Source organism: Cyprinus carpio, chromosome B15, assembly GCF_018340385.1.
Source record: "Cyprinus carpio isolate SPL01 chromosome B15, ASM1834038v1, whole genome shotgun sequence".
NCBI classification, from domain to species: domain Eukaryota; kingdom Metazoa; phylum Chordata; class Actinopteri; order Cypriniformes; family Cyprinidae; genus Cyprinus; species Cyprinus carpio.
The window spans coordinates 18,974,348-18,998,651 of record NC_056611.1 but is presented as its reverse complement, the minus strand read 5'-3'; the positions used below and the strand labels follow the sequence as shown (position 1 = coordinate 18,998,651).

The following is a 24,304-nucleotide window of genomic DNA, read 5'->3' as shown; positions in this document are numbered from 1 at the left end:
ATAAATTTGCTATCACTCAGGATACACTTTCTCCTTATTTCTTCTCTCTCAACATCTTATATTCATTCCAACTCTCATTGTCCATACATATAGTGGCTCGCAGCTCCACCCCCCCCCCCCCCTCTCTTTCTCTCTCTCTCTTTCTGTCTCTGTCCCCTCCCTATCTGCCGGACTCAGCAGCAGCTCCTATAATCTCTTGCGCTCCGGCGGTGCAGCACACGCTGGCCCCTCATGGGCCTACAGATGCCCTCTGTCCATGGGAGCACTTCCTGCGCAGGTGTGCCATAGGGCAGGGGCGGCACTAGACAACACGCATCCGTGCCAGTCTGAGCATCCCCATTCGTCACCCAGAGCCACCCAAACAGCACTGGTCCAGATGCCGTTTTGTCTGCGCGCCGTCTCGTCGTGAAGCACGTATCTGACTCGATCGTATTTTGATAGTTGTACTTTTTCTTGTGGCTGGCATCTCTTAATCAATGTTAATTGGCTCCAATTAACATATGTTAATTAATGATATTTACCTCAAATTAAAGGTATGAAAGGTCCCAGAGCGTTTCCTGTTCATCCAATTAGAACCAATTAGCTGCAATTAACACGTGTAAATGAGATGCTATTGAGTCCAAAACAAACAGTGTGTAGCCTCGAGCCCACGAGCTTCCCATGCAGTGTGTGTGTGTGTGTGTGTGTGTGTGTGTGTGTGTGTGTGTGTGTGTGTGTGTGTGTGTGTGTGTGTGTGTGTGTGTCTCATCACACACACACACACACACACACAAACTCTGTTGAACACACACATATACAAGCTCTGTGGGGCAATTTGGCAGGTCCATGGCCAGGATTTCAAGCTTAGCCATCTGACACTTCTAAGCAGACTGCATTAGTGGTGTTATGTAAAATACTGATATTAAAAGAATAGTTCACCCAAAAGTGAAAAGATTTGGAAAATAAACCCTCAGGCCATCCAGGATGTAAGTGAGTTGGAGTAGATTTACAGAAATTTAGTATTACATCACTTTCTCACCAATGGATCCTCTGCAGTGAATGGGTGCCGTCAGAATAAGATTGCAAACAGCTGATAAAAACAGCACAATAATACATCAATTAATGTCTTGTGAAATAAAAAGCTGTGTGTTTGTAAGAAACAAATCCATCATTAAGGCATTTTAACTTTAAACCTTCACTTCTGGCAAAGAATCCATCCCCTGTTGTCCTCTCACATAAAAATCAACTGACAAATTTGTTTAGAACTGTTTTGTTTTATAAACGGTGCTTGATCTGTTCACATTTCTCTCCTGATTCAGACAAGATGACATTTTCACAATACTTGTGTATTATTGTGATGTTTTTATCAGCTGTTTGAACTCTCATTCTGACGGCACCCATTCACTGCAGAGGACCCACTGGTATATATAAGAATCAGTAACTTCTGTTAGTATAAGAACTTTTTTTTGTATAAAAAGAGGTTGTTTTTAGACAGTTATTGATTCAACAAGAGAAAATAGTGTGTGAAATAAATTATGATTTTAATGCGGTGTAAACAGGCAGCAATAGCCAAATGAACATAATATAGAGTAGCAGTAATGTAGCTTTGTATTATGAAAATATCCCACCTCTTCTACAACAAAAAAAACTTCTTTTATGGCAAAATAAATGTGCCGTGGGTATTCCAGACTGGGTTCTTTTAACCAGCTATACCATTTACTTTAGAAAATTACATATTTTCCAAAACCAAACACTGAATTCTTTACCTGGGTATTAAGACTCAAGGGAAGCCATTTTTCATGCCTCTTTTCTGTTCAATTATACCAGCAGCAGAACCAAGGTAGCAATAAGCATGCAAAGTTGACATCAATAACTTCCATACACCCTCTCTATATCTGAATAGATGCAGATTATTTCACGTTGGGCTTGAATAAGCACGCAAGCCTTTTGAAATCGACATCGAGAGCAGACTCTAATCTGAGTTTGCAGTTTTTGGAGAGTGTTGACAGCAATCTCCCCCAGCGCGGTGTGGTTGCGTTGCATTAGTCTCCAGGTTTTACAGTGGAAATGGAGAACGCCTCCGATACTTACCATTGTAACAATCGGGGGTTTCTGAGCTTTACGATGGGGGGAAGAAGCCGCTTTGTTCGGTGATAAGAGCGGAGGGGAAATATGAGCAGAAAAGGCAATCCAAAGGGCTGAACAAATCTGGGAGCAGTATTATGGGATGGTAAACACGTCTGCTGCTAAGAGGGAGCAGATTTGCTGTTTCTTATTTTGGGGATGTGCTGTATTTGGAGAGGAGCACAAAGGGTGGAAGGGCATCAAGGGTTGGGGGATCAGGGGGTGTGTCTTGGAAAACGTGCAAAAAAAACAAAGTGGTAAAGCAAGAATCAAAGGACAAGAGAGCAAAATGTTCCACTATAATACTTAACTTACACACATGCAAATAAAACAGCGTATCGGTGTTCACTATGTCCTCATGACCTTTCCCATTGAATTCTCTGGTGTTCATGCACAGAACCAGTGTCTGATGTGGATTGATATAACTCATTTTGCATTGGAATTCATAGAAATAATTTAACATTTTTAAAGATTTTAATTATATAAAGCCTTAAAGGGTTAGTTCACCCAAAAATTTAAATTAGACTGTGTTTTAAGGCCTCCTGTAGTGAATGCATGTGTTTTGTATGAAAAAATATGCATATTTCAATCGTAATAAACACTTTTTTCAGCATGCGCGCCTCTGAGATATGCTAGTCTCGCGTGTTTGTTTATTGAGCAAAGGAAGCGAAGTTTCCTTACTTTAGCAAAGGAAAACCAATCTCCTCTTGGTTTTTATCGAAATCCTCCGATATTTTTCTTTGCAAATCCTCGGTTTGTGCTTCTAATTCGTGACCAGCGTTTGGTTTTGTTCTCTCTCTGCATTCATCACTAATCACACAACTCCGACGTACTACGTCATCTGCCGGAGCGGCTTCGCATAACAATAACAATGCATGATCAGTACACACGGCAGTTGTCAATTGTCACTTTAAATGTTCAAGAAAGCAGGTGGGATTCTGACTGTCAAAATTTTTTGCATTATCATCTGGGGAAAAAAATCTGAAAGTGTTTCCAGTGATATTGTTCTTCTGTGATGTTATAGTTGTGGTGTTATTTTTCGTACATTTAGAATTTTTTTTTTAAGTATATATTTATTATTATCATTATCGTCCTTAGAGTGAATGAGCCTTTGATGCCAATTTTAATGTACAAAAAATAAAATGTATTTTTTTTTAGTTTGTGTGTGTGTGTGTGTGTGTAAACAAAAACTTAGTACAATTTATTAGTGAATCAAGAAACCTGTGAGTAAACACACAGTGGAAAAACACACTTAAATCAATTATTTATTAAAAAAATTATATTTATTGAAATTTGCATAGTCAAATAATTTTACAATTGAAACTTAAATGCATGTGGATGCACCATTTTGTCAGTTTTTGCTCTGTAACAGCATCTGTGCACAGCACCATAAATCCACATATACTTTTCTCTCTTTACATTGTTCAATTCTACCGTAATATTTCACCAGCTCTCTGGTAATCATTAAAACCATGCAAGTCAATCCGCTCACACTGTTTATTTACAGTCAATCCATTTCTGTCGCTGATCCATGGAAGAGCCAAGGAGAAGTATATAAGCTGTTTAAATGGGGAAAATCTTGGAAACACTGTACAATATCAGATTGGTGCTCACATGTTTTTTGTGTAGTGTTAATTCTGCTCTCCATCTCTTACTCTGAGCAGTGAAGGTCTATGGGCGCTTTTCTGTGTGTGCAAAGCTGTCCCGACGTTAATATTTTCAGTGTCTCAAGCTTACAGAGAGTGAACTCTCACCCCTCCTCACTGCTGCCGCACAGAGATAAAACTTTCCACTTCCCTTTTTTTCAGCAGAGAATTACAAGAAGAAGTCGATAACACGGCCACAATCAGCTTTTACACAGAGGATTGGGCTCAGGTGAATAGCATGGGACTTCTCTCTAGGCTGACAAACAGACAGGACCATACAGCACACCTGTGGGACTCGGGAAGACCACTTCATCCCATTGTGAACATGACCAATGAAAAGAAATATCCTATCAAGCAGGCTTTTGTCTGTGTGATGCTACAGGAGAGTGGTATTTGTCTGGCTCTCTCATCGCAGTGAAGCTAGCTCAATTACATTATCTTGTGCTAAAGGTATAGTTCCAGGGCATTCGGTTGGCAATCAATCAATTAATCAATGTTTCAGTGTGTATCTTGATGTTCTTTCCCAGGTCTGGAATCTCTGACAGCACAGAATGCCACACCCAATCCTCAATCTGTTCCTGTGCATGGACAAGAGTAGGACATTGAAGTACTTGCTAACATAGAACAGCTACAAGTTCTTGAAATCAGATTAAAAGTCAAATTAAAACGTTTATTTACAAATCTAAAAGTTGATTCGATTTGATAAATAATAATGAAATAAAATAATACAAACAATACAATTATTTTAATTAAATTAATAAAAAACATAAAGTCATGTATAATAAGCATAATTAATGACATAACAGTCATTGTTTTTAATTGAACATTGTCATTAATTCTCATCCAGTTAATTTTTTTATTTGATTTTATTATTAATTTATTAAAATCTAGCCACTAAATCTGAAGCACTATTATGCTACAAAACAATTAAAAATTATAAATTAATTTTAAAACGACATATTATGAATATAGGAATTCTCTCGTCTTCCTTTTTTTTTTTTTTGTCATTTTTTATTTATTTATTTTTCCCCTAAAAATCTGGCCAACTGCAACAGGGTCCCAGCTGGTCTAGGAAACACTACTGTAATACAAAATAATAAATAAATAAAAATAAATATTTAATTAATAAATTAATTTAAAAAGCAGTAAGACATGTAATGATCAATATAGTAATGAATAATTTACTAAACAACTTAACATTTTCATATTTTTTTTTTTTATAAATATTTTATAAATATCTGCTCAACTGCAACAGGATTCCTGGTAGTCTAGGAATCACTACTTTTATAGTGAACACTATAAAGAGGAAATCCAATATATTTACAGATGTTTTCTATCACTTAAGTTCAAATGTAGTCCTTGGACATTAGATGATAAACAAAAGATATTCAAGATCAAAAGCATATTAAATATATTGAGCTGTAGTTGATTAAACAAGCACAATTCATTCAAACACAGATTTATTTTTATTCATGCAATTCATATGTTGCACTAACAGGTAACCACAATTAATTTGTGCCCCAGTGTGTTGGACAGAGCTTGATTCACTGAGCCTCTCCCTTTTGTTGAAACACCCTTAAAACTCTGCAACCGTCTGTCTATCTATCTTTAACAGATATATAGTTATCTAGAAATGGAGTGTGCAGGTAAGATTTATGTTCGGTCTAATGCATACATTTGCTGCTCGGCCTAATCTGCATTTCGTGAGGCCAGTCGGGAAGCGGGAGAAACGGTAAACCTGTGATGCTCTGATAGGGGATTCCTGCAGGACTGATTAAATCTAGGACATGTGTGTCTTCCAGTAACAGGAATTACATGATTTGTAAGGGGGCCTGGCTTCCAGCAGCATTTGAGTATTAATTCCCACCCACAGCCTGAGGAGAAAGCAGAGAATACATATTAAAGAGCCGGGATCTTATAAAGAGCAGTCAATAAGATACCATATACTTTGAGGGTCTGATGCCTGCATAGATCTCTAGAAGGCAAATGGAGAAATGCTGAGCATGGCAGATATAGTTTCTCATATTCAAATGTGTAATAAATTATTCTTGATTTTTCCTGTCAGACTGATATTTAGCATTTATTTTTTCTTTTATTTTATTTTTTACCTGGTGTATGCTAGGGCACTGACATGTACACAGGGCATTCACGTAATTCATTTAATATATATAATCTATATACACAGTGTGTGTCTGTGTGTGTGTGAGTGTGTGTGTGTGTGTGTGTGTGTGTGTGTGTGTGTGTGTGTGTGTGTGTGTGTGTGTGTGTGTGTGTGTGTGTGTGTGTGCATATATAGGTGGATCTCAGAAAAGATGGATTTCAAAATCATACAGTCACTGCTGGAAAGGATAGAAATATGCAAAAGATGCTGGAAATTCAAACAATATGTAGGATTTTTCGGAAGAACGGTGAGCATTTTAACAGTTCAGGACCAACAAGGGACTCGTGAACAACCATCACAAAAAAACAAACAAACAAACAAAAAAAAGCTTATGTAAACTTTTAAACAGGGTATTTTTTATGAATTCAGACATCATTTTGTCTTGAGGACTACATATAAACATTTTTTACAAAAAAATATATTGTTCAGGACAGTACTACATGAAACAATAAAAACAATTTATATGATTTCTCTTACTTTGGTAAAATAATTTACATTTTGCATAAATAATTAACATTGGGTGTGTGTCTTTATATATATATATATATATATATATATATATAGAATATATATATATATATATATATATATATATATATATATATATATATATATATATATTTAGGGCTGTCAAATGATTAATCACATCCAAAATAAAAGTTTTTGTTTACATAATACATATGTGTATACTGTGTGTATTTATTATGTATATATAAAATACACACACATGCATGTATATATTTAAGAAGAATATGTTATGTTTATATATTAAAATATATTTTATATATAATATAAAATATAAGAATATAAATATATAAATGTATATACATGTAAATATTTTCTAAATATATAATTTATGTGTGTGTATTTATATATACATAATAAATATACCCTGTACACATACATATATTATGTAAACAAAACTTTTATTTTGGATGTGATTAATCGTGATTAATCATCTGACAGCCCTAATATATATATATACTGTAATTTGTAATTTATGTGAAGCCTCTTTATCAAGTTACGTATAGATGAAATTTAGATACAGCTTCATCAGTGGGGAGAGTTACAGTGCAGTCTGTTCAAACAGTGTGATTAGGATGCCTTAAGGGTGTGTGCTCTTTTAGATGGTATTTTCAAACTAAGGTCTGCTCCAGCGGTCCCTGCCATCTGGACCCAGCAGACCCACAAACAGGTCAAGGTGGGTGCCATTCCCATGGCCCTGACTGCCTGTCACTATGCCAGTGTGCTAATTTACAGCCAGTAACCCCCCATCCCGTCCTGCCTTGCCAGCCAGCAACTCAAGGGTGTGAAGATGCCAACAGCATGCTCCGCTGAAGACAAATCAGCATCAGTCTCTCATAAAACACCCAGAGGTCATGACCTCTTCACCTTTTCAACCCATCACTCCCCGTTCCTACAGCCCTGACTCCCCCCCATGCCTACCTGATGGCCCACTCAGGCACAAACACACAAGAGGAAAAACAGCTCCAAACAAGGTAACGGTCTCATCTGAGCTCACCGTACAGAGAAAACTATTTGCATGCCCACCCTCTGTTTCAGCTCTCCAGACACAGCAGGAGGAATATGAAAGTCTGTAGTCTGTGAGTAAAGCAGCCGAGATATCTCACCAAACGTACAGTGAGGAACTGCTGGAGTACAGTGGAGCAGCACCTCATTCAACTAATGGCCCTGGAACAACAGGAGGGCCCGCAGCAAAAATGAGTTTGTCTGATATTCGGCATTCTTGCCAGTTTCTTGGCTTTTGTTGTCTGCTGAAAATGAAAATATTTTCTTTTCGGTGCAGCATGCAGTATTTTTTTCTCTGTGTGAGCAGTTCAGTTCAACTTTTGTCCCTTTCCAAATGGGAATGGTTTTGAAAGTCTTGGTTTTGAGAGGCCAATGCCATAATCTAACAATCATTTTCTTTATCAGTGCGTGGTACTAGTTTGGTTTATACTGTATCAAAGCCAAGATGAGTAAAACATACTAGAAATCCAGAAAGTTCCTCTGTTTTTTGAGGTCGGCATTTGTTAAAAAGTTAGCAAAATGTGTATTGAACTGATACCTGACAAAACATGAGTAGATGGACACAGATATGATGGTGGATACACTATAAGCTCACTGTTTGTGATTGAGATAGCCACAGCAAATGCAAATAATCCACTCCCCGAAATAAACTGCCCAATTAAAATAAAATGTGTCCCATATAACAAATTGAAAACACTGCATAATTTGGAGGGGATCCTAAGTAGGATAAGAGGCTAGTGCAAAATGAGATTATTAGCAGTGTGATATAATGCATTCACAATCTCATAAGACAAAGCATCCTCAATGAAACTCAAAAGCATGCTCATCGTTTGTATTCAAGTCTTAACAATAAATTACTACCTTATACTTATATTTAAAACTACCCGGTCTCATGAAAGTGCATATCATAGCAGGAGTTTACGTTTCGATTTACTATTTATACGCAGAAATGGACTTTGGCGTGCATATGGAACGCAATGGCTAGGATTAGGGTTGTGGGGTAGATGCATATCAAATGTACGCGAAAACTGCATATCATTTGCACGCCAACAAATTGCGTATCATATGCACGCACAAACGGTGTATTATATGCACTTCAAACATGTGCGTATAATATGCACGCCAAAGTCCATTTCTGCGTATCAATAGCACGATTTTCTGTTTGTATTTGGCGTACTAATTATAGCATTATCATGAGACCATCATAAAACCAGCGTTGCTGTGGTGGTAATGACTAGCAGTGAGGAGATTCGGAGTATGGCGAGGCATCCCTTTATAAATCTCCTTAACTATTACTATAACTATCACTGGTCGTATAGGTTTAAAATGGCACTGTAGGCACATGTATCTGGAATAGTCGAGAACATCACGTATTTATATGTTCGTGCTCTGTCGCGCGCTCGGCTTTCACCGGCCCTAAATCCCGACAGCGTCTGTTGACGTGAGGCATGCTGGGGTGAGTGCGTTTTGCCTATGCATTAGCCATTCATTTCGTCTGTCTGACACCTCTCCAACATAAAACCGTACGGCGGAGGTAAAATATATCTCTCCTGGCGAAAATAAAGCTTTGTCTCCCTCCTGATCTATAGGATATAAAATAAAGCCATGGCTTTGATGGTGGCTTTACCTTATGCAGTGCTTGCTTTTTGTGCACACAAAGGCAATGAAGATGAATGAGGAGGGATTGCCGAGGCCTTGTCTCCCGTGGTCCTTTAGGATCGCCCCCCTTTTCCTGTGTTCACTGCAGTCTCTCGGAGAAGTTAGTCAGGCAGCTTTATTATTGATCCATAGCAGTTGATTGCCATGAGAAGGGATGTGTCCGGTCTGTTCGTAAATGTGTGGTTTTTTTTTTCCTGGTTTCTGAGCTTGGATTAGGCTACATCGATTAGCACCATTTACACTTTTGTTAATTTAAAGGCTATAAACCTATTCTTTACGTTTCAAGTGGTTTGTTATATTTTTTGCTAGTCACACTAATGGAGTTATTCATTTCTTCTGCACGTTTCCTAAAAACCTGCACGTAAAAACCTGCACGTAAAAACGTTCGTAGACAAACGAGCGCTTCAGATGACAATTATCTAAATCTAATATGTGTAGTTTAAACGGATTTTTCTTCTTGCTTTCACAGTTTATCAGATGCAAAGCGACACCTAACATGCTATTAATGTATGTTGATTATTGCAGATTTTGATGTCTGCCATTGTAATGCTCTTCTGTTTGCATCGGTTACGTTTTCTACTGTAGCCTATAGGCGAAGTAAGATCCACATCACGTGGACTCACATTAAATGCGTTTATCCTGGGTCACTTTCCTTGATTTCTATGGGCTTGATAAAGTTGAGCTTTACTATTTCTGAAACCCTGTCTTATCATAGCCGTGAACATTTTTATTCAGTTGAGAAATGTTTAAGTATAACTTTAAGCGCCTCGAACGATGTTTTGCATTTATATTGAGGAGAGTTTGGGTGGTAGTTCACTTTGGGCCTGACAGAGATTTTGTTGCACCGGTTCTACAAAACAAGCGGTCTGGTTTGTGAAAAGGCCCTCCAAAAATAATGTAGGATGTTTGTTAAGATTATCTTACAGCTTGTAAAGATCAGCCAACCTCGTTTATTTTACATTAATGAGATGTAAGAAACGCATCTTAAATAATCATCACACGAAGATAAATAAATAAATATGTTCCCCCAACCTCATAATTTGTAGCCAGTATTAAAGAGCAGCTAATCACAGGATAGTGTTTGCCTTTTTTTTCCCTTTTTTTTTAAGGGGCAAAAAAGTCATTCTTGGCTTACAAAAAAATAAAAATAGAACGTTTTAATTCAGCCCCTGGCTGTTGATATCAGCAGCAGACAGGACTGTACTCGTGCATGCTCTTGGAGCTTCAGTGCAGAAATCTGCTCCTGTTTAGTAGCTATCTGCCGAGTTTCAGCTCCGCAGCTCGTCCCATGAGCATTGCCCACTGCACGATAATATCTCAAAGGGAGTGGTTATCACCACACATTATATTATAATCATTAGTGATCCTGGCCCTTTCACCCGCACTGCAGAATAAGCGCTGGGAACCATTAATCTAAACTAGAGCGACCACTCTCAAAGACTGCTCGTTTCATTTCGGGCCCAGCGGGGAATTATATAATAATTTCTTGTCACTGCTCTTTGGTTGGCTGTCGCTAATGAGATAATGAGGTAGATTTTCTTATGGTTTTTGTTGATGTTTAGCTACTTGCATCAAGGCCATCTTTTTTTTTTTTTTTTTTTTTTTTTTTTTGCATAAGATATCAAATTAGGCCTATATGCATTTTAAATGTTGATTTTAATAAGCATATCGCTTACCATAGGGAAACAAATAGATAAATTGCATCATGGTGGTGAGTCATCATCGCGCTAAGTAGCAAATTTTTCATCCATCTTGTAAACAAATTGTTAAGACTTAATGTGTCAGATAGAGGCTAGCCTATCTGATTCATTAATAATCAAATTTGTGGAAGCAATTTTATAAATGAATGCTTATTCTGATTTAGTCGTCTGGTATAGTTAAATTTGAATATAAAAGACTGTTAATCCTTGGTCTGGGATGCGAGGCCTAAGTGGTCGCCGTGTCTGTGTTTGACTATCGGGTTTAGGGGAAAAATAACAGCTGTTCCAGTGATGGGACTACGAGATCTATAACCGCAATCGAATTTCTCTTGCCAGACTTCCGCAGAGTTGGAAAGTCTAGAAAAAATGTTTATGCTGAGTTGTTGGTCAATAATGAAGCTGCTGGATTATGTTCGCTTTTTATGCCCACAGGAGCATTTCATTTGACATGGTTGTACTGATAATTATTCCTGAACACTTTATTTACTCACAAGTCAACAGTTTTAGATTCGTTGAGTTAGTCTGGGATTTAGAGGTTATATTTTTGGTTGGAAATTGCTGTTAGGAATATAATTGCAGAGGTCTTGCTTCAGTCGTCCCTGACCCCTAATCTGTTTGGACATGCTGTGGGTACGGGACGGGTCTGGTCGCTGCACATCACCTCACTGCACCGCAGAGCCGAAAAGATTGATACAACGCGGTCCTGGAGCGCCACACGCCTATTGTCCACACTGCGAAAATAAAGACATTCTCTTGAAAGAAAAGCAAAACACATGCTTCATTGCAGTCATATTTAAATTGTCCCCGCCCACCTCAGACCACCCCCCCCCCCACACACACACACATGCACACGCGTGCGCGCGCGCGCCTACACCACATGATTCAGTATGCTTGCCATGTCAGGCCTTAAGATATTTTTTTAATGTTTGGTCTTTTTTTCTAAAATGTTTAACATTATTTAAATAATGCAATACTGAGAGGTAAAAAGTAGGGATGCTTTTACAAAGAAAAAAATAACATGAAACATGCATGAAAAATAAACATTTCGATTTCATAGATTGGGAATAAAAATAGCAAAAAAGAAAAAAAAAGAAAAAAAGAAAAGAAGAGAAGAAGAAGAAGAAAACAAGAAGAAAGAAAAAAAATGAAACCAGATAATAGGCTATAGCTTATACCATCATATTTCTATTATTATTATTAAAAGTAAAATAATTATTATGAAATAAACACATCCACAACACAACGCATCTCAAAGTACTGACACATGATCTACGTATACATAATACTTAAATTATCAGATATGTACCTTATCAAATGTTTCTCTCGTTATTTTCCAGTATATACTATCATAATGCAAATATCTGCATATCTGTTCTAGGCTATATCTTGCTTTTGTCGCTAACCTATGCACTACCCTACCTTTTTTTTTCTTTTTTTTTTCTTTTTTTTTTTTTTTACTACATATCATGTTAGTAAAAGTCATTCCACATATCATGAATAAAACCTGTAAACAAACAGGCAGCGGTGCAGAGCGATATGGAGAGGGGCCCGAGGCACAGAGCCCCCTTTACTCGTGCTCCTGGCGGTCCCGGTGCACCAGCTGATCAAAGCCCGAGTAAGGGGTAATATTTCTCACTTTATTACCGGAGTCTCAGCGTGTCTGTACGGCCGGCGATCACACACTGCTCTGCCCACACTAGCTCAGTTAATGTATCGTAGCTATATAGAATGACTACATGCGAGAAAAAAGGAAAGAAAAAAAACAACCCTAAAACATACACTCTCTTAATATTAAAACAAGGCATTTGCTTCAAGATGACATTCTCAAATTGCATATAGCTACGTTTTGTTCCGTTTTCTGTTTGCAGTCCAATTTTAAAACGAATTAGCCTATTTAACGACTTTTAGAAATGAAGCATCTAGCCTATCTAGCCTAAACAAACGAAAATTAAAAATTGATTAGTCAACATAACATTAGTCAAATTTTAGATGAATTCCTAAAGATTGGATTATTAAGGCTAAAGCCCGTTAAAAAAATAAAATTAGTAGGCTACTTTATTTTTCTTTTTTAGATATATTTAATTACATAGCCTATCACCTGCACTACTTCATAGGCTGTTAACTTATTTCCCTAAATGCATTGATCATGACGTGAACAACAGAAATGTTTGTCAAAACGTTTTGCCTAACTGCAAATGAATCATTCGATCATGCACTTGGCTGAGATTTGATCTGCAACAAAGTTTGTGTCATGATATATTTCAGATAATTTTTACTGTTATCTATAAACCACTAAGACAACATGAACGGGTTGATACAGTCGCTCGCTTTTTATGTTTAGCTTATTCAAAAACTATTCCGCGCTAAGAGCATGCGTAATGCAGGGAGTGTAGTTTGACAGGCATTTGGTCTCCCAGCGGTGAGAATTTTTCGATCGATAGCTCCCTCTAGCACTGCCCCGTCTCCAGACTCGCCTTTTTTTTTCCATTCGGTCAGTAGTCCACCTGACGATGCCACTAATTGAAAGCATTATTCCCATCACGGATGAGTCAGCATGTCAAATATCAGTCTGCAAACGAAATGGATACATTTGTGATTATGAGCTTTTATCTAAATATTAATGAAACTTCGTAGTTCATGTTGTTTCAGAAGTTCTATGATTTTGTTCAAATAACCTGAATTTAAAAAAAAAATCATACATTGTAAACGAACGATGGTCACTTTTAGGTTATTAAAAAGTTACAAAAATATATTTATAGAGTTAAAAGTAAAAGTATTTGCAAATGATTTTTAGCTGTTAATGTCATAATGATAATCAGTGTGAGAAAATTATTATTACTACTATTACTATTATTATGCAGTAATAAAAATAACTTTTGCCTTTTAATAATATGATAAAAAAAAGTTTTTTTGTTTTATTCTTACATTTCTCTCTCTCTGTTTTACTCTCACTGTTACTGCAGTCGAAACATCCCGTGTATTTGCATGCCCTAGAAACGGGGAGAAGTTCAGAGGAGAGACAGGGGAGGGGTGGTGGCCGCATAGGCGACTGCAAAAGATGGAGTGTGTTCATCTTTTATCTGTTATTCTTCGTGAAACAGCACATGTCATCCAAGGGACCCACAGTCAAAGGGGAGCGCTCCCTAGACGCTCATCGGCAGCTGTTTCTGTGTGTTGTGTAAGGAAGGCCCTTTGCTGCCATGGCGTGGACCAGCCCCACTATGCCGTTTTACACAAGAAGTGGCTCACATGCACAACGCTGCGTGGTATTGATTCCAGATTCCAGACTGGAACGTTTGCACAATATACAGAATGACAGAATGTAAATAGCTGAGATTGTGAGGTTGAGGGGGGCGTGTGTGTGTGTGTGCATAAGTTGGAATGACCGAGTCAGTTTATGGTGGTGAATGGTGTCAGTGTCACACATGAAGTCAAAGGTTCAAGAGGTTTGAAATGAGATTAGGATCCGGTACGTGTCCTTTAATGATATCGAATTATTACAATGATACATGTTCGCAGTTAATGGGCATACAGCAAAAATGAAACATTTCATATTAGTAAATAATTATTGTACAAAAAAATGCAATAATTACATATTACACACTGAACATTTTTATTATTTTAAAACATAAAAAAATAAGATTAATTGTTAGAGAGATTGAAAGAGTTGTCGAAATTGTACATACAGGGAAACAAACCCATACAATTTGAAATTGCTCTAAATTCAGTAGCCCTACCCTAATTTTATTTGCAATTAAATGTAACTATTAACTATATATACTTGAAGAACACGATGTATATTGCTTAAAATCAGAAGAACGGACTTAACAGATCTAACAAAACACCCTAAGGTGTTTGGGCCATTAGAGGCTGCTGAGCTGATCTAACATCCTGCAAAGTTTAGAGCCCTCTTGTCTTTCACTTTCTCTCGTTTAACAAAGGACCAAAGGAGGATGTAGTTCTTAAGTGTCTTTTCGTTGACTGAGTGACGTAGTTATAAAAGGTTACACAAATTGTATGCATAAATTCCTTAAAATTAATATAAGGAATATAGCTTTAAATGTTCGTTTTTAAATCTGCGTAAAAACGCATTATTGTCTCTAACTGTAGCCTACTAGGAAATAAAATGGTTATAAATTAGATTTAATGTCAGCGAAGAAGAAATTGGCTATTGAAGTTCTCGCCACAGACATACAAACGTATGATCTTATAAAACAAAATGTCATTCTTGTATGGCATTCTTCTTGAAGGTTTCAGGAAACATTCTGTAAGTTGGCTTGATAGTTACATGTCAGATACAATTTTAAAAATAAAAATAAAAATTATATCATGCTTATGCTGCTATTCGATATATAAAATAATAAAGAAAAAAGTACCAATGCATATTCCAGAATAAGCATCTTTACGCCAGATTTCTTATTATGAAATAAACACATGCACAGCACAACAGTTTTCACAGCATGGCGCATCTCAAAGTACTGACACATGATCTACATATACATAAACAGTGCATAAATTATCAGATATGTACCTTATCAAATGCTTCTCTCGTTCCTCGGTTCCACCAGAATGGACGAATATTGGAAAATGACGAGAAGAAATGAAAAATATAATTTAAGAAGACTTTCGAATAGCAAGGTCTGTTTTCTGACTCTCCACATTAACTAAGGTATGACAGTTTCTGGGATTTTTGACAATTGGTGTCTTCTGTTCCCTATAAATAGCGCAGAGTGTGCCGGTAAAGCGGTGAGGGGATAGCTAATGGTTACTTGAACGGAAAGCCGCTGATTGGCCTCGGCCCGGAGTGACGTCAGGAGGCTGTGAATAAGGCTGGCTCGCGTGCTTTCAGGAACATGCAGAACACCGGAGGCTGTTCGGGGATCGTCATCAGTCCTGCAACGAGAAGTCACGCGCATTCTGTTCACACTAGCATCTTTCACCTCTTCTGTCTTACCGAGGAAACAGCACACGTTACAGAGGGAGACGCACTTTTCAAAGCGTTTGGCCATTGCATTTTTCAGAGGGACGTAAAAACAGTGGATACGTGGACATGGTAAAGTGCACTCCAGTGTCTCTGGGCTCGCATGTCTCGTGTGCTAGTTCCGTCCAAGACCGGTTGTATTAGATGCTTGTTTATGAAAGACTTTAATGCACATTATCACCAATGCTTCACCTTGTTGTTGACAAAGGCGACGTGCTTTTTTTCCGCAATGATGTCCTTGTCTTTGTAGCCAACGAGCAGTTGGTGTTTTGAAAGGTTTCTCTATGCTGGCTTCATTTATGCATCTCAAAATTTGTCAAGGAAGAGGATGAAAAATAATGACTGACAATTGAAGCACTACCTCATGAGAAGATCCTCTTTTATTATCCTGATTTTGGACGCTACAGGTCCATCCAAATACACAGAAGTGGTGAATATAATTAAAACTTCTTGATCTTTTTCTTTCGAACCTGTTTGCAAAGACTGACTTGGAGCATCCTTCATCATTGCATCCCTTTCCATTCTCTCTTTGGAAAGAGAGAAAACAGGAGCAGACTCTCAGGTTGTGGACACCACGGCAGTAACTGTGGGAGCACATCCAAAGACAATGGTCCACTGTGCGGGCTGCGAGAGGCCTATATTGGACAGGTTTCTCCTTAATGTTCTGGACAGAGCATGGCACATCAAGTGCGTACAATGCTGCGAGTGCAAATGTAACCTAACAGAAAAATGCTTCTCTCGAGAAGGAAAACTGTATTGCAAAAACGACTTCTTTAGGTAAGTACCCTGCAAGAGTTCGACTCATTAAATACACACATAATATGTTTTGTTGTTGTTGTTGTTTTTCCTGGTGTGGATCTATTACTGTGATTCATGGAAATATAATAGTTTATTATACTCAGAGATTATACCAGAGATACTGGTACTATAATTGTCTACAAGAACAATAAAAAAATAAAAAAAATAAAAAAAAATCAACATAAGAGACATAATTGGTTGTTAAATAATTTTGTACATTTTTTGTGTAATTTAGATTATACATATAAAACCAACATATCATTTTAAAATTATATTCATTTTTAAGGGGTTCATTCATTTTTAGCTTAAAACACCAACATGTCTCAAATACAATAAATCAACCATTTCTCAATCACTCAAAAATATTTACAGTGCTACTTAAATTTACTGTGTTTTCTTCTTTATTAAACTTAAATTCAAAATCCTGTTAAAGCTTTGCACATTGCATACGCGTATACGATTTTGCATGATTTCATTAGAATTTAGGACCTGCATTCACACTTACATGAAGTGTGATCCTAAGTACTGTCAACACGACCGACTTGTTTGATTCTTTGATTAGGACGCCCATTAATTAAATGCTTGTTAATTTGAATTGTTATGCAAAATGTCGAGCAGATACACTATTAGTCTGTGTACTCGTCCGCAGCAAGGGTTTTGAAGGAAATCACACTTTGTTTACAGCGAATGGCAGCCAGGGAAGCCGCAGGGATCAATGCTTTGCCAGGGTAGTTGAAAGTGTAACGCGGCCCAGTGGCAGGCTGTCTGCACAGCCCCGCGTGTGTTTGCAGTGGTTCGAGTTAAGATGTGATAAGTGGATTTGAATAATAAACGACTTTGAGCTGGAAACCCTCAGACAATGTAATCACAGACTCAGAATCAACAATCTGTACAGAGAACCACAATACACATTATTGGTCACAATATGGTGAATATTTACTGCAGTGGTGTTTGTATTGGAAGAATGTAGTACATGTCCTTTTGATGAGGGTGATTATAAATTATGATTTAATACACATTAAAATACATCCAAATTATAAAATAATTTTATTTAGGCCTGCAATTTTATTTATTTCTACAACAGAAATAAAATACCTAATAATACATATCTTAATTTTATTTTAATTTGCGTTAACGTTGCATAAACAATAACAACCGAACAAATAATAATTGTGACATATTTTTCCCCAAATAACAGTGATAATATTAAAGATTTACGAAGACTCATTTTATGTACACTCAAATATAAACGATGCTATTCCATCACCTTAGCCTCAGCTGATGATAACAGATTCTTTTATAATTGATCTACTGTTTTACCCTGTTTTAGTGACCTTTATTCTTGGTCTGTGCATTTGCAGGCGCTTTGGAACAAAATGCGCGGGTTGCGCTCAGGGGATCTCGCCGAATGACTTGGTCCGGAGGGCACGGAGCAAAGTGTTTCATCTGAACTGCTTCACATGCATGATGTGTAACAAGCAACTATCCACGGGGGAGGAATTGTACATCATAGACGAAAATAAATTTGTCTGTAAAGACGACTATTTAAGCAGCACGAACGGAAAAGACACCAATCTCCTTTCAGGTGAGTAAAATTAATTAAATGATATGAGAACTGGGGAAAATGCACACTGCACGCTCTATTATCTCGCTTTATCAGTAATACTTAGGCTAATATAGTATATTCAATACTTTAGATTAATAAGGTGTCTTTTGATCTTAAAAAAAATAAAAAAATATTTGACGAATACACTGGGCTGTCTTGAATTCCTGTATTCAATATAATGTCTAACAACAAAAGTAAAAGAAATCCTTGGAGGGTGTCATGCATAATATATTTTGAAAAGCATTTCATTTTTTTTATTCCAATTTCCATGTGAAATGTAATACAGATTTTGTTACATTCATTTTGTGGCCTATTTCTAGCCAGTTTGTTTTCTAATAATCTTTTTCACTGCTGTAGACTAGTGCATTGTGACAGTTCTTTCAGCTCTAAATACCGGTGTTTCTTTGTTCTTTCTTTGTTTATTCGTTTCGTTTGTTTTATTAAATCTTCTGTTTGTTTCTTTTTTTTCTTTGTGTTTATTTAATTATTTTACATTCCATTGTTTAGTCTCTAACACTTCTCTGGTCCCCATGTCTAATTCTGAGGTTTTTATTTCGACCCACTTTTTCCGACGGCCCTTCTTTCCACATTCAGTTACAGCTTGCAGTGATCCTAGTTTATCACCAGATTCGCAAGACCAGCTGCAGGACGATGTCAAGGATGGGGAAATTGCGAACTTATCGGACAAAGAAGCGGGTAACAATGAAAACGATGACCAGAACCTCGGAGGCAAACGGAGAGGACCGCGTACCACCATTAAAGCAAAGCAACTGGAGACACTGAAAGCGGCGTTTGCGGCGACCCCCAAACCAACCAGACACATCAGGGAGCAACTGGCGCAGGAAACGGGGCTCAACATGCGAGTTATTCAGGTAAACAATCACATTATTACAGAAAAAAATACATGTAAATATACATAATTACACCAATACTAACAAACTGTATTTATACTTAAAATTGCTATGTTTGCTGCTAGTAATTTTGAAGACAAACACAATGAGATAGGCCTATGACGAGATAGTGTGCGATTGTTAAGACATCCTGTGGTACAAATTTATCTTCCTGGATGAAATAGAAAAAAAGCACACGCGCGCCTTCATTGTGCCTCTTCTTTCCAATCCTTGAGGCAAAGCTATTTGAATAGAAATGAGGACACTTCTTTGCTGGCACCTGTAAATATTTGGAAGTAACATTTATATGGTTAGCCTTTTTATACTTGACTCGAGAGATGGAGAGGCACGCCAGCTGGCATCAGACTGGTGAGAACGATGGGAGTCTTGGCAATGCAGCGCCATCACGTTTTGCGACCACATTTAGACATGCTGTGACGGTTCTCAGTCAAGTGGAAACGCAGAAATCTGTCCCTGTGTCTGTCAAAGTACCTCATACTAGGTGGTTTTCAGTGAGAAATTGAGAATCGACCCTTGCTTTTTTTTGTCGAGTGAACCACGGAACAATGAGAGTCCATCCAATGTGCGCAATACATTGGCGAATGTGAGTCCTCATTTACGCACGCTATATGGGATTTGTCAGCATCGTTTTAAAGAGCCTCATCTTGGTCATTTTTCGGCGTGAGAGATCCGATAAGAATACAGATAAAGCATCACCATCGTTAAAAGGTTCCTAAAAGATTGGTGCTGTTGGGATAAAGCTTTAAAATGAGACTGAACGTAAGATCAAGTGCAGGGAAGGGGTTAAGATTAATAGAGTGGCGAGGTTGGATATTTAAGACCGTCAGAGTAAACTATAATTAGCTAAAGGAATTCAAGGGTGGATATATAGATTACGAAATAATAACTGCATAGAGCCTGTTAATATATCGGTAACCACCCTCCTATTAAGTATTAATTAGAGATTTAAAAAGTCCCCGCTGCTGCCCCCTCAGTCGGAGTAAATGGAGGGTTAAAAGATCATTAAAGTGAGGTTAGATCCGACTCTCTAACAGTGACGATAATTACGAGTAATCTTGTCACCGCAATACGAAGGTATTCTGTCACTTCACAGGCCTACCTCAGTAGACTGTGAAGACACTGCTCTGAACCAATAAAAAATGGTAAACTTGACATGTAAACATTAGGCCATAGTGTCAGACTGTTAGGTCTGCAGGTGGGTTGCACCACTCTTAAATATATATTTTTCCCGATGCATAATAATAGAATAAAATAGAAAAATGCAATTGCTGCCTTAAATGTCAAAATGGTGCCAGAGGCCTGCAGGTATCTTAATTTCTGTCCACTTTGAATTTCTAATAAATAAAACCGAGTTGACCCTCTGAAACTCGTAAAATTAAGTAGAAATGGCAGAAATTATTGTGACAAATTAAATGGGTGGAAACAGGTGTTATAATTCGGACACCATTTAAACAGTGCAGATCATAAAATGTAGCCTATCAGTCACAGACACAAAGAGGTTAATAAAACGTATTATCATTGTTATTATTATTATTGTTAGGTGATAATATGATTTCTAAATTTAGTTTTTTTTTTCTCATTTACTGTGCATTTATATAACTAAGCACAGAATCGCAATAAATTATTAGGCTACTTATGTAATTATTTCGTGAAGCTCCACATAGTCTACAATGCACGCTATTATTGTTTTTACCATTGTAATTAATTACTGTTAGGTGCTCCTCTGTCACTCTTCTGTAAAGAGTCACAAAAATAAAGATAAGCAAGTTAATAGGTTTCTGTTGCTATTTGTCCTTGTGCACTAGGTATGGTTTCAGAACCGGCGGTCCAAAGAGCGGCGCATGAAACAGCTGAGCGCGCTCGGCGCGAGGAGACACGCGTTCTTCCGGAGCCCGAGAAGAATGCGAACGCTAGTGGACAGACTCGAGCCTGGAGAATTAATTCCGAACGGCCCGTTTTCATACTATGGAGGTAAGATAAAAATGGCGTATTGTAGACTTATCTATCTCAAACATTTGTCTGAAATATGTTTTTCTTTCTCGCGCTGGTTTCATTCTTTACGCATCAGTAGTGAAAATGTTTGAGTTACGCGACAAATACACGGTCAAGAGGTTTTTTATTCGTCTGTTTGTGTTTAAATAGTTAAATGGTGTCTAAATATAATTTTTGTTTTGTAATTAGGGGCTTCTGTTCTGAAGTAGGAAATTAAACTAGCTAGGCTACTGGCTAAATTTTCATGTTATCCATGTGTTTGATGCTTAAATGTTTTGATATCGTCAAACGATTGATATCTGTTGTGTTGCACCTTAAATAACTTTTGACAGCTGCTTAGCCGTTTTGTCGATTTACTTTATGTTTTAACCCACAATTCCGTACATAATCCGGCAATGTATACATGTGTCGACACTGTATGTATGTTTTATTGTCTAGTTTAGTTTTATTTCATTTTATATTTGACCTAGTTTATATATATATATATATATATATATATATATATATAATATATATATATATATATATATATATATATATATATATATATATAAATATATATTACAATACAATACTTACTTAAATTAGTATAAAATTCCTTTTTTGTGAATTTTGTTAATCCAACTAAAATCCCAATATTAAAACAAAGTGTAAACAAGTGGCAATAATAAAAACCAACTGTCAAAAAATAAACATTAAGTACAAACCCCATTTTATATTTTCCTAATTTGCTAGGTTCTTGTCCATATACATGAAACAAGGCAGTTATTGTTATATATACACCATCATATCAATAACAGCTTTGTTTTATAAGTTTTCAGCTATTCAAAGCCTTCCTCGCTGTAATTAGCAAAGCTTTGTTCTCCCCACCCAGCTACATTTGTGATTTCGGTGTAACATGTTCTGTGACTAATGTAGCATATTGAGATTTGTTCCAAAGCACGACAAACTAGATATTCGATTAATTTTTAAACAAGGAGTTTTCTCCTGCTCTTTGTTTCTATATCTACACCACAATTCTTGTATCCTTTGTGTATCTGCAGATTATCAAAGCGAGTACTACGGTCCAGGAGGGAATTACGACTTCTTTCCCCAAGGCCCCCCATCTTCGCAGGCCCAGACTCCTGTAGATCTTCCTTTTGTTCCATCGTCAGGACCCACCGGTACCCCGCTAGGGGGCATGGACCATCCTATCCCAGGCCACCATCCGTCCAGTGAAGTACAGCGCTTTTCAGACATCATGTCTCACCATCCAGGAGACTCACCTAGTCCAGAGCCAGGGATACCTGGACCCCTGCACAGTATGTCCACAGATGTTTTTGGACCCAGTCCGTCCTTTACATCCCTCTCCCTCAACGGCAGCGGATACAGCAACCACCTCTCCCACCCTCCGTCAGAAATGAACGAGGGCACGGTCTGGTAGCTTCTGTGAATGGACATTTCGGCAGAGAGAAATTATGATAAACAGAGGAAGGAGGGAGGGTGGGAACAGGGACACTGGCCGCACATTCTGGTTCTCGTTTTTGTCTTTTTTTCCCCCCATTTTTCCATGTCAGAAATGTGGTGGGACAGCTCACAGAGAGAGCAGCAGAGGGCAGCATGGGCATTGACATTTACCTTCTTGAACTCGTTGTATTGATGTTCCGTTTCCTTCTTCCTTTCTTCATCCCAAGTCCGAACTCAAGAAGAGAAAGAATTGATACGGTTGATCTGGGCGCTGTATGAACTGAGGTATGAGGCCCTGCGTAGCAGCGTCCCTCCAGAAGCTCAACGCTTGTACCACCGGTTAAACTGCCGCTCTAAAAACAGCGATTGCGACACATTAACAGCATCAGCTACCGTCAAAGACTTGTCAGCTTTACAGAGAAACACCCAAGGCGGCTGATCTAACGCTAACCTGCAATGTTGACTCCAGGAAAGATCTAAGCCGTCAGACTAATTTATTTATTTGAAAACTCCTCAGACCTCCTTGCCTTTCAAGGCTCTGCCATACTGACACTTAAACAACCTTTTCAACACTAAATATGTTTCTGAAGGCCAGGGAGAAAAAGCTTTTTTCCCTCTTGTTCTGGACATATCCTGTTTTTTTTCTTTTTCTTTTTTTTTTCAAGAATTCCACCAAATCTGAAGAAGTTAGCCTTCAAAAGGCAAGGTGTTAACATGTGTATGGCTGGTGAACCCTTTATTTAATGGAAGAGAACTTGAAATGTTGATAAATGAAGTCTACCTTCTAAAATTATTTTAAAAAGGGTCTGAAAGGGACAAAGAACAGTCAACTGTTTACGTAATATATTTAATTCAGGAGTTAAAAGTATCAACCATGATTTAGAACCTCTTGATCCAGAAAAAATGTTCCAAGCAACCAACCAAACTTTTGTATTGATTATTGATTTTATTTATATTGTATGATGAAAACAAGTTTGCTGGGGTTGTGGTTCACTGTGCTAGTTTGTACAAAATGTTGTTTACAAAAAAAAAAAAAACCTGGAAAAAAAGAAACAAGTAGACAGTTGCCAAATAAAAACATAGCACAAATACTGTAAAAGTGCTTTGCACCATTATCTGCAGAACGTGTTTAAACAAAGTGTAAGTGTTTAAAAAACAATGAGAAGTATTGACTTCTTCATTTTTTTTAGTCTGCTGAAAAAAACATTCATAAATTGTTAATATAACATACTTAGACCTACAAGTTTTATTTTTGTGTCTTTAAAGGAAAATCCAAACTATTGAAATTGATGGTCAAATGTGCAGCAAGCAGCTGCTACTTTCTTTAAATATCAAATTCTCATGGTATGTCTTTTATTGTTCTAATAAACCTAAGCTTACGTGACCTCCAGTGCATATTAGACCATTCACTGTATAAATACAACATGTTGAACAAATTTGTGAGTTTTTAATAAAATTAGAAAATATGAAATTCAGATGATAGGTGCTTTTCCTTGGAATAGCTGGGCATCAAATACAAGCAAGCAAGGGGACTTCACCTGTCTCGAGATGCTTGCTTTAGTATTTAGATGCTGGTTTCTGAGAAATATGGATTCTGAAGAATATTCCTGAGTTTGGCAGCCTAGCTGAGAATAGCACTGTGAGACATTAGCATCTCTCAGGATGAACTTGACATGGTGGAGGACACCACGTAACCCCTACAAGGTTGTCTTACCTGCTATATGTGCAACAGTCTTGTGATGTCCTTTCATGAAACAGCATTTAATAATAT

The 24,304-nt window shown here is 37.4% G+C and overlaps 1 protein-coding gene and 1 long non-coding RNA gene across 5 annotated transcripts; one reads left to right on the top strand and one right to left on the bottom strand.

The window, feature by feature from the left end:
* Positions 1 to 4,979: 4,979 nt before the first annotated feature.
* Positions 4,980 to 15,538, bottom strand: LOC122139826. Of its 2 annotated transcripts, XR_006156579.1 has the most exons (3): positions 15,331 to 15,538; positions 9,068 to 11,530; positions 4,980 to 5,623 (listed from the first exon to the last, which is right to left on the bottom strand). It is a non-coding gene; the product is annotated as an uncharacterized LOC122139826 (long non-coding RNA). The 2 variants fall into 2 exon arrangements; XR_006156580.1 differs by lacking the exon at positions 15,331 to 15,538 and having other exon boundaries at positions 9,068 to 11,884.
* A 91-nt stretch (positions 15,539 to 15,629) lies between these two features.
* LOC109069332 (LIM/homeobox protein Lhx1-like) lies at positions 15,630 to 23,917 on the top strand. 3 transcript variants are annotated; one of them, XM_019085968.2, is made up of 5 exons: positions 15,630 to 16,557; positions 17,940 to 18,163; positions 18,812 to 19,056; positions 20,901 to 21,066; positions 22,131 to 23,917. In XM_019085968.2, the coding sequence occupies exons 1-5, from the start codon at positions 16,388 to 16,390 to the stop codon at positions 22,508 to 22,510; spliced, it is 1,185 nt and encodes a 394-aa protein (XP_018941513.1). In that variant the 5' UTR covers positions 15,630 to 16,387; the 3' UTR covers positions 22,511 to 23,917. The 3 variants fall into 3 exon arrangements, with proteins under 3 accessions (XP_018941513.1, XP_042595569.1, XP_018941512.1); XM_042739635.1 differs by having other exon boundaries at positions 18,692 to 19,056; XM_019085967.2 differs by having other exon boundaries at positions 15,633 to 16,557; positions 18,779 to 19,056.
* The last annotated feature ends 387 nt before the right edge of the window (positions 23,918 to 24,304 follow it).

What these genes read in the sequence shown, in the direction of transcription:
- LOC109069332 (XM_042739635.1), top strand. Translation starts at nt 16,388, where the DNA reads ATGGTCCACTGTGCGGGCTGCGAGAGGCCTATATTGGACAGGTTTCTC. An exon ending in AGACACCAATCTCCTTTCAG is followed by an intron (nt 18,164 to 18,691) that starts GTGAGTAAAATT and finishes TCCATTGTTTAG; the next exon opens with TCTCTAACACTTCTCTGGTC. An exon ending in CCCGTTTTCATACTATGGAG is followed by an intron (nt 21,067 to 22,130) that starts GTAAGATAAAAA and finishes GTGTATCTGCAG; the next exon opens with ATTATCAAAGCGAGTACTAC.